Source organism: Python bivittatus, unplaced genomic scaffold, assembly GCF_059951505.1.
Source record: "Python bivittatus isolate LINGU-HERP-01145 unplaced genomic scaffold, Pbiv_v1 ctg000190_np1212, whole genome shotgun sequence".
Classification (NCBI taxonomy): Eukaryota; Metazoa; Chordata; class Lepidosauria; order Squamata; family Pythonidae; genus Python; species Python bivittatus.
This window is the reverse complement of record NW_028277042.1, coordinates 3,512,564-3,525,962: the sequence shown is the minus strand read 5'-3', so window position 1 is coordinate 3,525,962 and position 13,399 is coordinate 3,512,564. Positions and strand designations below refer to the sequence as shown.

General features: G+C 42.9%; 1 protein-coding gene across 2 annotated transcripts in view; it reads right to left on the bottom strand.

The window, feature by feature from the left end:
- The window catches only part of GNAO1 (G protein subunit alpha o1), a 215,640-nt gene that overhangs the window by 68,133 nt on the left and 134,108 nt on the right, over nucleotides 1-13,399 (bottom strand). For both annotated transcript variants that reach the window (XM_088135920.1, XM_088135919.1), the window contains exon 4: nucleotides 689-849. In XM_088135920.1, coding sequence (XP_087992046.1) covers nucleotides 689-849 — 161 coding nt within the window. The remainder of the gene's footprint in view (nucleotides 1-688; nucleotides 850-13,399) is intronic.

The following is a 13,399-nucleotide window of genomic DNA, read 5'->3' as shown; positions in this document are numbered from 1 at the left end:
TATTCCCAAGACTTTGGGGAGCCTCCTGATATCTGGGGGGCTCACATTGTGCTTCTCTTCCATACAAATATCTGATTCAAATATTTCAGTCTACCTATATGTCCTCTTTTGCCTATGGTAAAATATGCAAAATGTTTGCATATTTGCACTGATTTTTTTGCCCCTGATTCATTTAGCCCAGCAGAGCTGTATTCACACAACAGGTTTACCCAGGCCAGTTACAACCTAAGACTTGCATTTATCCCATGCATTAAACTTGATTAGATCTTTTGGGGCTTGTCATGTTGTATGAAGCCAGTCTGTTTGTTTAGTTTATGGTCCTGCGCCTTATGCAAACTAAGAAACTCAGGACAGTGACCATGGTGTTCCACTCTTTTCTGATCCCAACAAAAGCCATCCACCTGCAACCACTATGAAAAACTGTGTGGTCTGTAAGAATGTCCTTGAGAGACAGGAGGAGGAGGAGGAGCTGCAGACTAGGCAATGGTCAGCTGAGCCCACAGAAGGAATGGGGGCGTGGCAAACATCTCAGAAGGGACCCTCCCTAGTTTCTTGGACTGTAAAGGCAAGGGGGGAAAGATACAGTTTCAGACTTGCAAGATTCTTTTGATGTAACCTTACAATAAAGATAGAGCTAGTACTCCTGGGTACTTGACTGGACTACTTCTAAGGGCTGCCAAAAACTCACTATTGAGCTGAGTCATTGAGCTGATATTCTCGGGACCGGTTGAAACATTCTTGGAGACCAGAATCTGCCCAAAGCCTCATCATTGCCGAAAGCAGCTCTGGAGAAAAGGGCTCCGTGTCTTCCATCCGACTCACGACATCACAGACCATCTTGGCATCAGCCTAGAAAGGAAAAGAGCACACGTTTGCACAAACAGAGCGATGGAGGGAGGGAAGGAGAAATCAGCTGAACTGCATCTCTGAAACCTTCATACTGGTCAGCAGAATTTCACTGAAATGGAATTTACTTTTGGAGGGATTTCACCAGGTTTGGTCATCTCCATCCATTGTCTTTTTCACTGATGGACAGAACTCCATCAGTTTCTACTTGCTACTTCACCATTTTCCATCCAAAATGGAAAGCACAAAGCTTTCTGGTATTTTATCACTCCCCCAAGATATTAGATCTAACAAATTTAAGACAAAAAGAAAGAACGAAAAGAAAAAGGCATCCCCAGCAAACCGGGACAAGTTACGGCAGCCCCACCCTGCAGTGACATCACTGCTGAAGCCCCCACTTTCCATGCTTGTCTCATGACATTGCTGTAGAGAAGGATTTGCACAGTAACATCACTGTACGTGCCCAAAGTCTCAGACAGCACAACTTGATCTTTGCTTGCCAGCAAAATATGGGCCGTCCAGCCTCCAACTTGTTTTCTGTTGGTAATTGATCATTACTGGCTGACAGCAGACCATCCCTGGTGTGGGCCTACTTTTGCCAGAAGAAAGAATTAAAAGGGTTCTGTCAACTGACTTCACTGGCTCTAGTATAGACACCCTCAATGTGTTACATTTGGGACCTAGAGTGAGTTATCCTTCTGGACTGGTTCCAGGGTATGGGAATTGGGGGCACCAGTTGTGGTGATTCTCTTCAAGGCCAGTTCCAGTCAGTGTTGGCGGGGAGGAAAGATAGTTCTCAAGCCTGTCTTTTATGGGTTGCTACAGGGTTCAACCCTCTCTCCCCTCTTGTTCCACATCTACATGAAATCACTGGGTGAGGTCATCTGCTGGTTTAGGGTTCAGTATTGCCAGTAAGCTGATGATACCCAGTTACATCTTTCAATCCCAAGCTGGCCAAGCAAGGCTGGAGAACCCTGCCCCAGTGCCTGGAGGCTTGACTGGGGAGAAATCAAGTCAATCCTACTGAGCCCAAGTGGCTGTGGCTGTTGGGATCTGCTATCCTTACTCCTAGATGGAGTTGCACTTCTCCATTCAGGAGTGTTGCTCAATCTGGGGGTTCTGCTGGACTCCCAACTCCTCCTTAAAGAGCAGGTAGTAGCCGTGGCCAAGAGGGCTTTGCACAGCTTCATCTGGTGCACCAATGGTGCCCCTTCTTGGGTCGGGCAACCTCCAGACGACCACTCATGCCCTTGTCACCTCATGGCTCAACTATTGCAATGCGCTCTATGTGGGGAATGCCCCCCCCTTAAAATTATTTTAAAACATTCGAAGAATGAAATAAACGACTATGCAAAAGAAAAAAAGAAGCTTCAACTGGTCCAGAATGCAGTGGGATAGACAGTTATGGGCAAATTATGGGCATGCCTATGGGATACCTCTGCTTTGCAAGCCGCACTTGGTTGCCAGAATGCCTCTTGGTTCAGTTCAATGCTGGCTGTCATCTCCAAAGCTCTACATGACACAGGGCCCAATTATCTGAGGTTTTCAGAGCTTCTGCCTAGCTGGTAAGAGCTGATGGATCGGGTGCGCTCTGGGTCCCCTTGATTAAACAGTGCCATCTTTTGGGACCCAAGAAGAATGCTTTCTCTGTCACTAGGGCTTTCCTCTGGAATGATCTCACCTCCCACCCTCCCAAGATCTGTGTGGCTCCCACCCTGATGGTGTTCCAGAAGGCCTTGTGGACCTGGCTGTTCTCTCAGGCCTTGGGGGGTTGGATGGATGGACCTCTTGTCAGATGTCTTTCCCATATGTTCATATGTTTTGACATTAGTGGTCTGGATTTGCCATTTTGTTTCCCTGCGTGTATTTTTTTTAAATTCATCATATTATATTTGTATGTTTTTATATATATTGTGAGTTGCCCAGAATTGGTCTGGAGTCAAGCGATGCTGAAGTCAAAATAAATAAGGATACAGCCACTGGATTTTATAAGAACCCAGCCAATGTACACATTTAAAACCTCACCCTGGAGAGCCACTTAAGCTATCAAAATAATTAAAACCAGCAAAAGACAGGATAAAAAATATTCTAGAAGTCTTTTCTTTTTGGGAAGTGCTCCTTATTCCATGCACACATCTGATTGCTAATTGTGCATTGTCCACCTCCTCCTCCTCCTTTTCTCTTCCCTTCCTTACAGCATCGCTGCAGCTGTCCTTCCCCCCTTCTGGCAACCCTCTCTCACTGTCGTTCTGCTAAGGAAGCTGTTTTCTAGAATGCATCAGTTCCCTTTCTTGGAATAACAGAAGCACACAAGAGTTGGATGACACAGGGACCTGCTCATTAACAAGAGGTTGAACACATATGCCTGTCCAGCCAGCCAAAGATGCAGAGTAACCTATTAGAATGCTGCTATAATTTTTTTTTAAAGAACTTTGTTAAATTTCAGCAAAAAGTAAAATATAGGACAAAAACCAAGAAAAAAAAAAAGACAGCAAAAAGAGAAAATACAGAAGGGAAAAAGTAACTTCTGCCTTTCTTTGGTACAGGTATAGATATAAAATACATTCACCGCTATCAGCAAGAAAAATATTAAAAAGGTTAATACAAAGTATTTCTACAGTTATAAAATAAATCATTTGTCAAACCCCAAAATCAAAGTTTCCTTCTGAGCACCAATAGAAGTGAATATGTGTAGCTCAGGGTTGAACTATGGAGTCCTTGGGGTTCTCTGAGTTTGGTTGCTTTCTTGCAATCATTTCAGTACCTGGCTAGATAACATCTTCAGTGCCAGAATGAAATGGGGTTATAAACAGAGAGCAAACCCCACTCCATTCTAGCACTGAAGATGTTACCTAGCCGGGTACCGAAACGTTTGCAAGAAAACAATCAAGCTCAGAGAACCCCAAGGACTCCATGGTTCTTCAGAGTCTCAAGTAAAAAGTCCAAGAGTGGTTTCCAGATGGAAACTAAAGCCAGGGAATGTCTTTTCTTTCATCAAAGTAGTCAGTTTCACCATCTCTGCCAATGCTATTAATTTCACTATCCATTCTTCAGCTGCAAATATTTGTAAATCTTTCCATTTTTGCAGATGTAAAACTCTTGCTGCTGTTATCGTATAAAGAAATAAATGCTTTTCTTTCCATCTGTTTATCCATCATACCTAAAAGGAAAATCTCTGGTTTTATAGTGCGGCTATCATTGGAGAAAATTGCACATTAGAAAAAAACAGTGCAACTGTTTATCATGAGCTTATGGTCATTGCTGCAACCTGTAACTTGCTGACTGAAGCTTCTCCAGCAGGAGAGCCTGAATGATGAAGGACTCTGAACAAATGATGCAGGTCTGAGAAAAACCTTGGTGTCCCAATCATCTCACCTGCCTTTACCTTCTACACAAAGGGCATCTACCCACCAAACTTTGGTGGAACAAGTCTCAGAATCTTGACCTTGATCCCAGATATGGTGCTTCTGGGCACCAACTTGTCCACTAATACCTCTCTTGTATTCACCACACTCTTTGCTCCATCTGATTTTTTTTTCTTAAAAAAAGGATTCTTTTAGTTGAAAAAGGGGGAAACGAGCATGCTGGAAGCAAAATTCAATAAGGCCAAAATGTTGGGTGGCTACATTTCCATCAGTGTCTTGTCTGGAAGTATATTCATCTGCTCAGAAAAAAAGTTAAAAAAAAAAAAGCTGGTGCAGGAGAGCATCATAGTGTTTCTAGAGATGGTGGTAGACAATGTCATGTTCTTGCAACAGGTGATGCTGATTACTGGGGGTCATTTTCTGATAGTGCTCATAACTGGCTCTCTAATTGCTTGATCTTTGCTTAGACATAGTCTCCACACCCAGAAGTTCATCAAACCAAACAGGGCTTCCATTTCAGTGGCACTAACTCAATTTCCTTAGTTCGGTTGCAACCCATTTGCTGGACTAAACATCCCTTTTCTGTGCCCATTTTGGCTATTTTGATTTCAGGAGTGTGATTGTCCAAACTGAAAGATTTAACTGCTATGGGTGGTACCAGATCTGCTTGTCAAATGGAAGGTCCTCCTCCAGATTCCTTCAACTTAATGCCCTCAATCTCTATAACCCCCAAACAACAGGGCTGGCTTGCGATTATGGAATCTGGTCCTCCAATGCAACTGGAAGGCAGGACGTTCAGGAAGGTGGCATCATCAGGTTGGAGGAGAACTCCAGACTCAAAAGTAACCAACTTTTTAAAAAGAAAGATGAATAGCAACAATAATGCACACATAAAAAAGGAACTTCACACCTCACTGAAAGGGCACAGAGCCTGGTCCTTCATTATGTACATTTGTTAGATGACTTAATAAGCAATTAACAGTCTAAGCAGAGATGCTCTCCTTTTCTTCTGGGCGCTCCAGGATGTATCTCAAACTGTGAGTGACCTTAACATCCTTTTTTCCCCTCTCCCTGGGCTCAGCAGGTAAGATTTTGAAATGTGGCATGGCTGGATGTTTCTTCTTTTCGCTTTTCCCTCCAGACTCCTCTCAGCTCTTCTCTCCTCCTACCCCAAGCCTGCCCAGGTGGTGGGATTCCAATCTCCTACCCAGCTTTGCCATCTGTACAAAAGTGCTCCATTAAATAAAACAAAACGGTGGGAGGGAGGGGAGGAAGGGAAGGCTATTCTAGCGGCTCCCATCCCACTGGGGTTTGGTTTAATGACTACCAAATTGGTATTTTAGAGAGTTAGAAGTAGAGAAGTGGGCCTTGGAGGCAGGGCTGGAGCAAAGTTTGCCGAATAGCATGATCCCGATCCATTATTTCCTCCCTAATTTTCTTTCCTTCTTGTCTCTTTTTCTTATTTCCCCTTCTCTGCAGATGCTGCAACCGCACATCTGTGATGGATAAGTACAGCGCACGGGATCTTTAGCACACTGATTTATTTCTTGCAAAATTGCTCACTCAGTGGAAGGACTATGAGCAAGGGATTGTCTGAAGTCAGGATAAGGGAGAAATGGATTTCCTTTGCGCTGGAAAACCAGCTTATTTCGGTTTGCCTTTTTGAGGCAGGAGATTTGTCCACTCACTGCATTTCCAAAGCGAGGAGTGCCACAATTTTCAAACAATAATGAAGCATCAGCTTGTGTAGGCCTGTATATGTATATCTATGTGCGGTGTGCATGTTTTGATTTGCTCCGTTTCAGTGGTTCTTACTGAAGCGGCAAAGCACCCCGATTTGATCTGGCTAGCTGCTTCGATCCAGAAAAAACAAACAAAAAAACAGGTTTTTGCTCACACACTTCTACATGCAGAAGTTCTTTCTGTTCTCTGGATTAAACTGGTAGGCTACTGATCCAAAGCTTTCATCCAGGATGATGGTTTAAGGCAATGCTCCATTTTGTATTAACACATACACAACACCCATAAGAAATCTGTATCATTCTATACAGTTGCAGATGTATAGAGACATAATGATGTATACCGGTGTTTCTCAACCTTAGCAACTTTAAGATACGTGGACTTCAATTCCCAGAATTCTCCAGCCAGCCTGCTGGCTGGAGAATTCTGGGAGTTGAAGTCCACATATCTTAAGGTTGAGAAACATTGACATCTACATTTGAAAAAAATCTGCATCAAATTCACATATCCACTGAAATGATGGATGAAAATGTCTTACATTAAGCAAACAATGTTTGTGAAATGGCTCCCCAAATATCCATGTATTTGAAGAAAGGTATATTTCAGGGGCAGAGGGAGAGGGAGAAGGAGCAATTCAACCTGAACTTGACATTCACAAAAATGAGAAAAACGGCATACTGGGTGTTGCTCCACTGAGTTGGAACTGAAAATGCTAAAACGGAGGAACTTCATGCTGAATTTTCACCCACTTCTCTGCCTGGTCCTTCTGCTGCTGGCTTATCTGCTGTCCATGCTTGGGCTCTCCGCTATCGTAAATTTCTGCAAATGCCCCCCAGCGCTTATTCTTTCTTCCTACGATATCTTGAATTGTTTATGCCGCCAACTTCCAACACCTTTCAGTCTTTCACAACGCAGCCATAAAAATCATGAAACCAGAGATGAATCAAAGCCAGGAATTAAAATTGAATTACAGTTATTAATGAAAAGCCTGTCAAACAAGACATTGCCTTTAAGATCTTTTAAAAAGGGCACCAAGGGGTTTCATCCTTCACTTCAGCAGAGAGGGCCTTCAGCCACACTAATGGCCCATCCATGCATTGGTCTAACTTTGACTTAGAGATGACATGTTAACTGCTCTTGAAGGACTAGTCCATGTGATACAGCTGTCCTTTCATCCCCAGTCTGTATCCAAGCCATCTAACTTTGGGGTTTTCAGATGCAATGTGGAATCCATTTTTTTATCTTCTCCCAAGCACAAACTTTGCTACATGCACAATCCATGTCACTTCATTAGTGACCGTGACAAGGCTGAGATCTGTGCAGTTCCTAATGGGCTGTTCCGGTTGCATAAGACGGTCACTGCTGACTTCCCTCCACAGCCATTCGGATATGTGCTGCTGGACTCACATCACACCAGGGGAGGAACAGCAGCACCCAGAGGAAGCCGTGGAGCAACCTGCACATCAGGTCTTTGTTCTCCATGGGTCGGACAAGCAAGTTGCGTAAGAGATTGGGGGGAGCCTGGGAAGGTACTGGGAGGAATGTTAGATGTAAAAAACCAAGAGAGGGTGTGTGGGTCTGTTAGTAGCTTATCTCATAAACCACAACTCTGCCCAGGTGCCAAGGATCCTGGGGAGAACCAGTCTCCACCTTCGTGAGCTCAGTATAAACGAGGCCTGGAAAGTCCTCTGAGAGTTTCCAAGATTCTGCATTGGCCCAAGCCTAGCATTCAGGACGTTCTACAAGGGGCATCTGCAGGGAGAGTTCAGAAAAGTCAGGATGCCCTCTGTGACCATGTGACTGAAGCCCCACGCTGCACACACAATGTGGGTGAAAGGAGCAGAGCTTAAATTGCATTTAAGCTTCCTCTTGATTTTTTTTTGTTTAATCCTCCCCCGGCAGACACCCCTGCACCTTCCTGGTCTCACCCAGCTGCTGGGAGGGGCTGACAGCTGGCACCCAAACCCACATTTACTTATTTATTCTATTACTTTATTACTTCATTTATATGTCTACTGCCGTGCTGTCCATGGACTCCACGGTAGGTCATTGGTTGGTCAGGACCATTGGTAGGTCAGTGCATTTAAAGCAAATGGATGGAAAGCCTGCCTTTCCCCCCACCCCACCCCACCCCCTGACATTTTGCTGGAAGATGAAGCTATCAATGCAGGAACAAGAGTTCAGGGGAAAAGAGAGCCTGTAAGACCATCTCCTTCAGCTTGGCATCCTTCAGTTCTCCCAGGTACCAAGTGTCCTGGGCAGCAGATGGGTGTTGCAGTCCAACACACATGGGGGTGGGGTGGGGGTTGGGGGGCAGAAGGTGGCTTTAGAACAATGTTTCTCAACCTCGTCAGCTTTCAGATGGGTGGACTTCAACTCCCAGAATTCCCCTTGCTGGCTGGGGAATTCTGGGAGTTGAAGTCCACCCATCTGAAAGCTGACAAGGTTGAGAAACACTGCTTTAGAAAAAGCACAAAATTGCTTTGTACTTGTCTTCTTGAAGACCCCCTTTTGTTTTTAAAGGAACACTGGCAGTTAGAAAGCCCTTAAGTAAAACGCTAAGCCTAATAAAGGGCAGTTTAATGCTTCTTGACCCTAAGTCTGTGTTTGCCTTCCTTCTTAAGCTTTGGCAAACAGCCTTCTTAAACCTGGTGACCTTTTTCATTTTTTCTTATGCATTTCTCTGGAGGTCAGCGATGAGCTATTCCACACTGCAGCCGACACGCACACCCAAATCTGTGTAATACAGCCATGGAAACGGGGCTGTTTTCTTCAGAGGGGGAATGTGTGCCTTGATTTGGATCCAGGGAAGGGCTCGATGGGCAGGGGAGAGCAGTAGACCATTTCAGGGGCTGGAGAAAATGGCTACTTATCCTTTTGGGGAAGAAAAGCGGTGGCCATCTCAGGAAGGGGATGTTCATCTAAGACTGGGGGGCTGCATCGAACAAACAAACAGAGCTAACATGCTATCCATCTTCCCCCCCTCCTCCTGAGGTCAGCAAAACAGGGAGGGCTATTTTGCTTTAATGTTATTGTTCATTTATTTATTTATTTATATGTCAAATTTATATCCCCGCCCAACTCCCCCGCGAGGAGGGACTCTGGGCAGTTCACAACCAAACAATTTAAAATCAGTAAAAACATAAATAATACAAATATAAAATACAGTGATTAAATACAATGAAATCCAAGAGATGGTGATATTATTTCAGCTTGTGACCAGATAATATTGGTCAAAGGTAAGACTAGGGAGCCAGCCAACCCCAGAACTGACTATTCCCATCCTCACTCCATGCGTGATGACAAAAGCAGGTCTTCGGTTTTCTTCTGAAGTCTAAGAGGGAGGGAGCCAACCTCACTTCTGGGGGAAGAGTTTTCCAAAGGGCAGAGGCTGCTGCAGAGAAGGGTCACCTCCTGGACCCCGTCAGCTGAAATTCTTTTACAGACGGGGTCCGTAGCATGCCCTCTCTGCATGATCGGGTGGGACGGGTTGATGTAACGGGGATATAATTCTCTTTCTGCCCCCACAAAACCAGTCAGAACTGTCCAGCTGGAGATGATGTTTCCAGTGCAGGGGTAAAAAAAGGGGAAATTCTCCTCTAGACCAAGACCAATTCCTGGGATTTCCTGGGCCTGCAATATTGAAATGGTTTGCCATTGCTTTGTTCCGGGGTATTTTTTTAATACTCCAGCCATGGCATTTCCTCATGGTCTCATCCTGCTTACTTTTTTCAGAAGACAGAGCAAAGTCAGCTAGAAGAACCCAAAAAACCAAAGGAAAAAAAAAATAAAATGCAATGGGCACATATGCAAAAAATGAATTTATAGCAGCAACATTACCTTTAACTTAGATCTTTGGAAGATATGCACACATGAAAGGTCTTTATTTATGAATTTGCATGGAATGAAGATAGGGGAGAAGCATGTGCTGAGGATGACAGCTCCTTACCCGGGGCAGCCCATGCAGCCTACGGACTGCGTCCAGGGCCCCATTGTACGCTGACATATCTCCTACATTAATTGCAGAGTGGATATACATCTCCACCTTCTGACATCAGACTCTAAACAGGCAACTAATTATTGGTTCCAGCACTGCACGGCTCCCCAGCATGGAGACAGCGGCCTATCCCTCACTCCACGTAAGCTGTATTTAACCACAGATGTGTGGCTGGCTAGTGGTATTTTAAGACAGCGTAGACACACCACTGATGTCTTTTTCCAAATTTGCATTTTCTGGGCCTCCTCTGTTCTATTCAGTAGCAAACAAAGCAGCTTTTTCTTCCTCATGCATGGTTACAAGTGTGGGTCAATGAGGCAAGAGATTCTGGAGGGCGTGGGGGGGTGGTCAGAAAAAGTCTTGGGCCAGGAATTACAAGAGCAGGAAGTCGACTTAGATTAGGTTTTTTATGGCAGCTATAAATCTCACCACAGTGCAGGAATGTGAGAGCTCCAGAAAACAAATAAGCATATTTCCAGAGCTGAAGCTCCATGCAGACCAATCTAAGGTCCAGGATTTATAGGAGTCCAGAAATCAGTCAGGAAATCAAAACCACAATTGGGAAGTCAGGTCCAATGTTGGAAACCTGTTTGCCAACAGAAGCCTGACTCCGAAACCTTGTCTTTATAGCGCTGACTCCAGCATGCTTATTTTCCTGAGTCGTGCGCCTTGCTTTTGAGAAGCCTCATTGAATGCCTTTGTTCTATTTGCTTGAGGACCTTTCCTTGCTCAGGTTCTAAATCAGCTAATTCAGCCTGCTGTGCTTCTGCAACTGGTGGCTGATTACCTGACTGCCCCAGACCTGCAGGCTCATCCTCCAACAGATCCTGATCTTTTAAATATATTCCTGCAGATATCTAAGGGCCTGCTGGCTCCTGAGCTGCAAAGTTGGAACATGTCAAACGTTACTTCTCCACTTCAGAGACTGACTTATCAGATAGGCCAGACCACCTGTTGGCCGTGCTGACCATGATCACATAATTGAAGTCCTGTCCCTTTTTGCATGCGATGCACACAAAAAAGGTGGGACTTGGATCATGATTGTGGTCACCATCCTGGCTTTTTTGAACCCTCTACGGATCCTTCTGCAAATAGGGACTGAAAGCTGGGACCTTGCAAACTGGATTTCCTGATCAATGTCTCTGTCTTGCAGTTGGATTGTTTTGTATGAATGAAGGAAATATGTACCTCAACAGTAAGCTATTCTTTAAGAAAGAACCTTATATGATGAAAGAAAATACCCTCCCCCCCCCAAATGCCAAGCTTTTCTATTGTAATGAAAAAGTTTTTCTATTCCTGATTGAAATATCTTACTATGTACCCCTTGGCTATTTTAAAATCCTAAATAAAAAAGCAGCAGAACAAAAATACCTTTTCCCATTATTTTTTTACTAATGGGAGATATGGATCATGCTTGCTCCAGAGTTTGTATTCCGCTCATCCCAGGGAAATACTCATTGGAAAACAAACATTGAAAGCCTCCTCTGGTGAGACCTAAGATGTTCCTGGAATATCATCCTTGTCCTTATCTCTCCTGGAGTGATGATAGCAATAGCCCAATGATTGCAGCAGAGATTTCCAGTGACTTGTCACAGCAGACAGCCTTCCCAGAGATAGGTTTTTATCTCTGCCCCTGCAGGAGAACCTCTCAAGATACCCTCAAGTAAGGTTCATTCCTGGTGACTGGACACCTGCAGGTTTTTCTGGCAGACTCATGGAAGCTTTCTTCAGAGAATCTTTTTATGCTTTCCTAGTCCACAGTAGTCCTTCACTTCAGTTACTAACGAGGGCCAACCCTGCTTAGCTTTGGACATCATCCAAGGTCAGCAGATATTGACATCTATTTAGGCAGGGATTAAAAAAAACAAAAGCAAGACCATAAACGGTCTGTGACAAAATTACATTTAGCTGAATAAACTCTGTTCTTGCTTCAAATGCTGCCAAGAAAAGAAAAATACTTTTTTTTCCATTATCCTAGAATTACTGCTGACGATTTAGCACATGGCAAAGCAAGATCAGCTTTAGAAATATATTAGAAAGCACTGAAACTTTTGAATTATGCTCTAGGGACATGATGGCAGAGAAATTATCTAGAATGTATAAAGGCATTTCAAATGTATGTTGGAAATGTGAACAACATGAAGGGACATTTTATCATGCTTGGTGGACGTGTAAAAAAGCTTTAAAAATTTGGATTCAAATATACACATTGATACAGAGGATTTTAGAGATTAATATTCAGTTGAAGCCAGAACGTTTCCTTTTAGGACTGATGGATAAACAATTAGAAAAGAGCCATGGAAGATTATTTCAATATATGATTACTACAGTGAGATTACTCTATGCACGAAGATGGAAAGATTCGGCATTGCCCACTATGGAGGAATGGGTGGTGAAATTGACAGAACTTGCTGAGATGGATAAACTGACTTCTTTGATTAAAGAAAGGTCATTACTGACATTCATCGATGACTGGAAGCCCCTTATGGGCTTTATGCGTAAAAAAGAAAATGATTTTGTGACTTATGGTTTTGATGATTAGAAAGAATAGGTTATAGAAAGAAGGAGATTATGAAGTAGTCTTTAGAGAGAGAGGTTTGATTAGAATTGTATGTATAACTGCTGAGAGGAAGATCGGAAGCCACTTCTTTATATATTTTTTTCTGTTCTGTTCTTTTATTTCCTTTTTCTTTTTTCTATCTCCTTTTCTCTTTCTTTTTTCTTTTCTCTTTCTCTTTTTCACATTTACTTTACTACTTTTTCCTTTTCTTTGAATGTACAGTATTTGTTATCTATGTAAAATCTTGTAATAAAAACTATTTAAAAAAGAAAAAGAAACTTTTGAACGACACTCTGAAAGTTTCCGGGGCTCTTGAGAAGAAGGTGGTGAGAAAAAAAGGTGGTTACTAAGACACTTGAGAAAAAGGTTTCCATAACCTTGTACAGAGTTCCCTTTTTCCTTTTTTCTTTTCAAAATAACAAACTTATCCATGCTGATGATCTGTGTGAGAATACATTATACATTTCTCAATGTATGCAATATTAAATACCCTGATTCTCTACATGAAATTAATGTTTTTCTTAGGTTAGTAAAAAATCTCAAGTTTCCAGAACTAAACCCAAAGAAAATTTGTTACATTGGCAGCCGTGGCTTCATCAAATAGGCCAACACTTCTAGTAATCAAGATGCTGCATTATTACTAAAATTGGTTTGGACATTCCAAGACAGATTCCCCCCCCCCGTTTTTTTTTTTTTTTTACTATATTGACTGCTAATCAGTAATGCAAATATAGTTTCTCCCAAATTTCCATATTTTGAAAAGATGAACACTAAATATCAGATTTAAAATACTGATCAAGCAATGGGTTGCAACATTTCATTCTTTTTCATGACTTTCTGGTAAGCATACATTTGAAAATATTGTCTGATTTTATACTGGCTCTTGCTTCT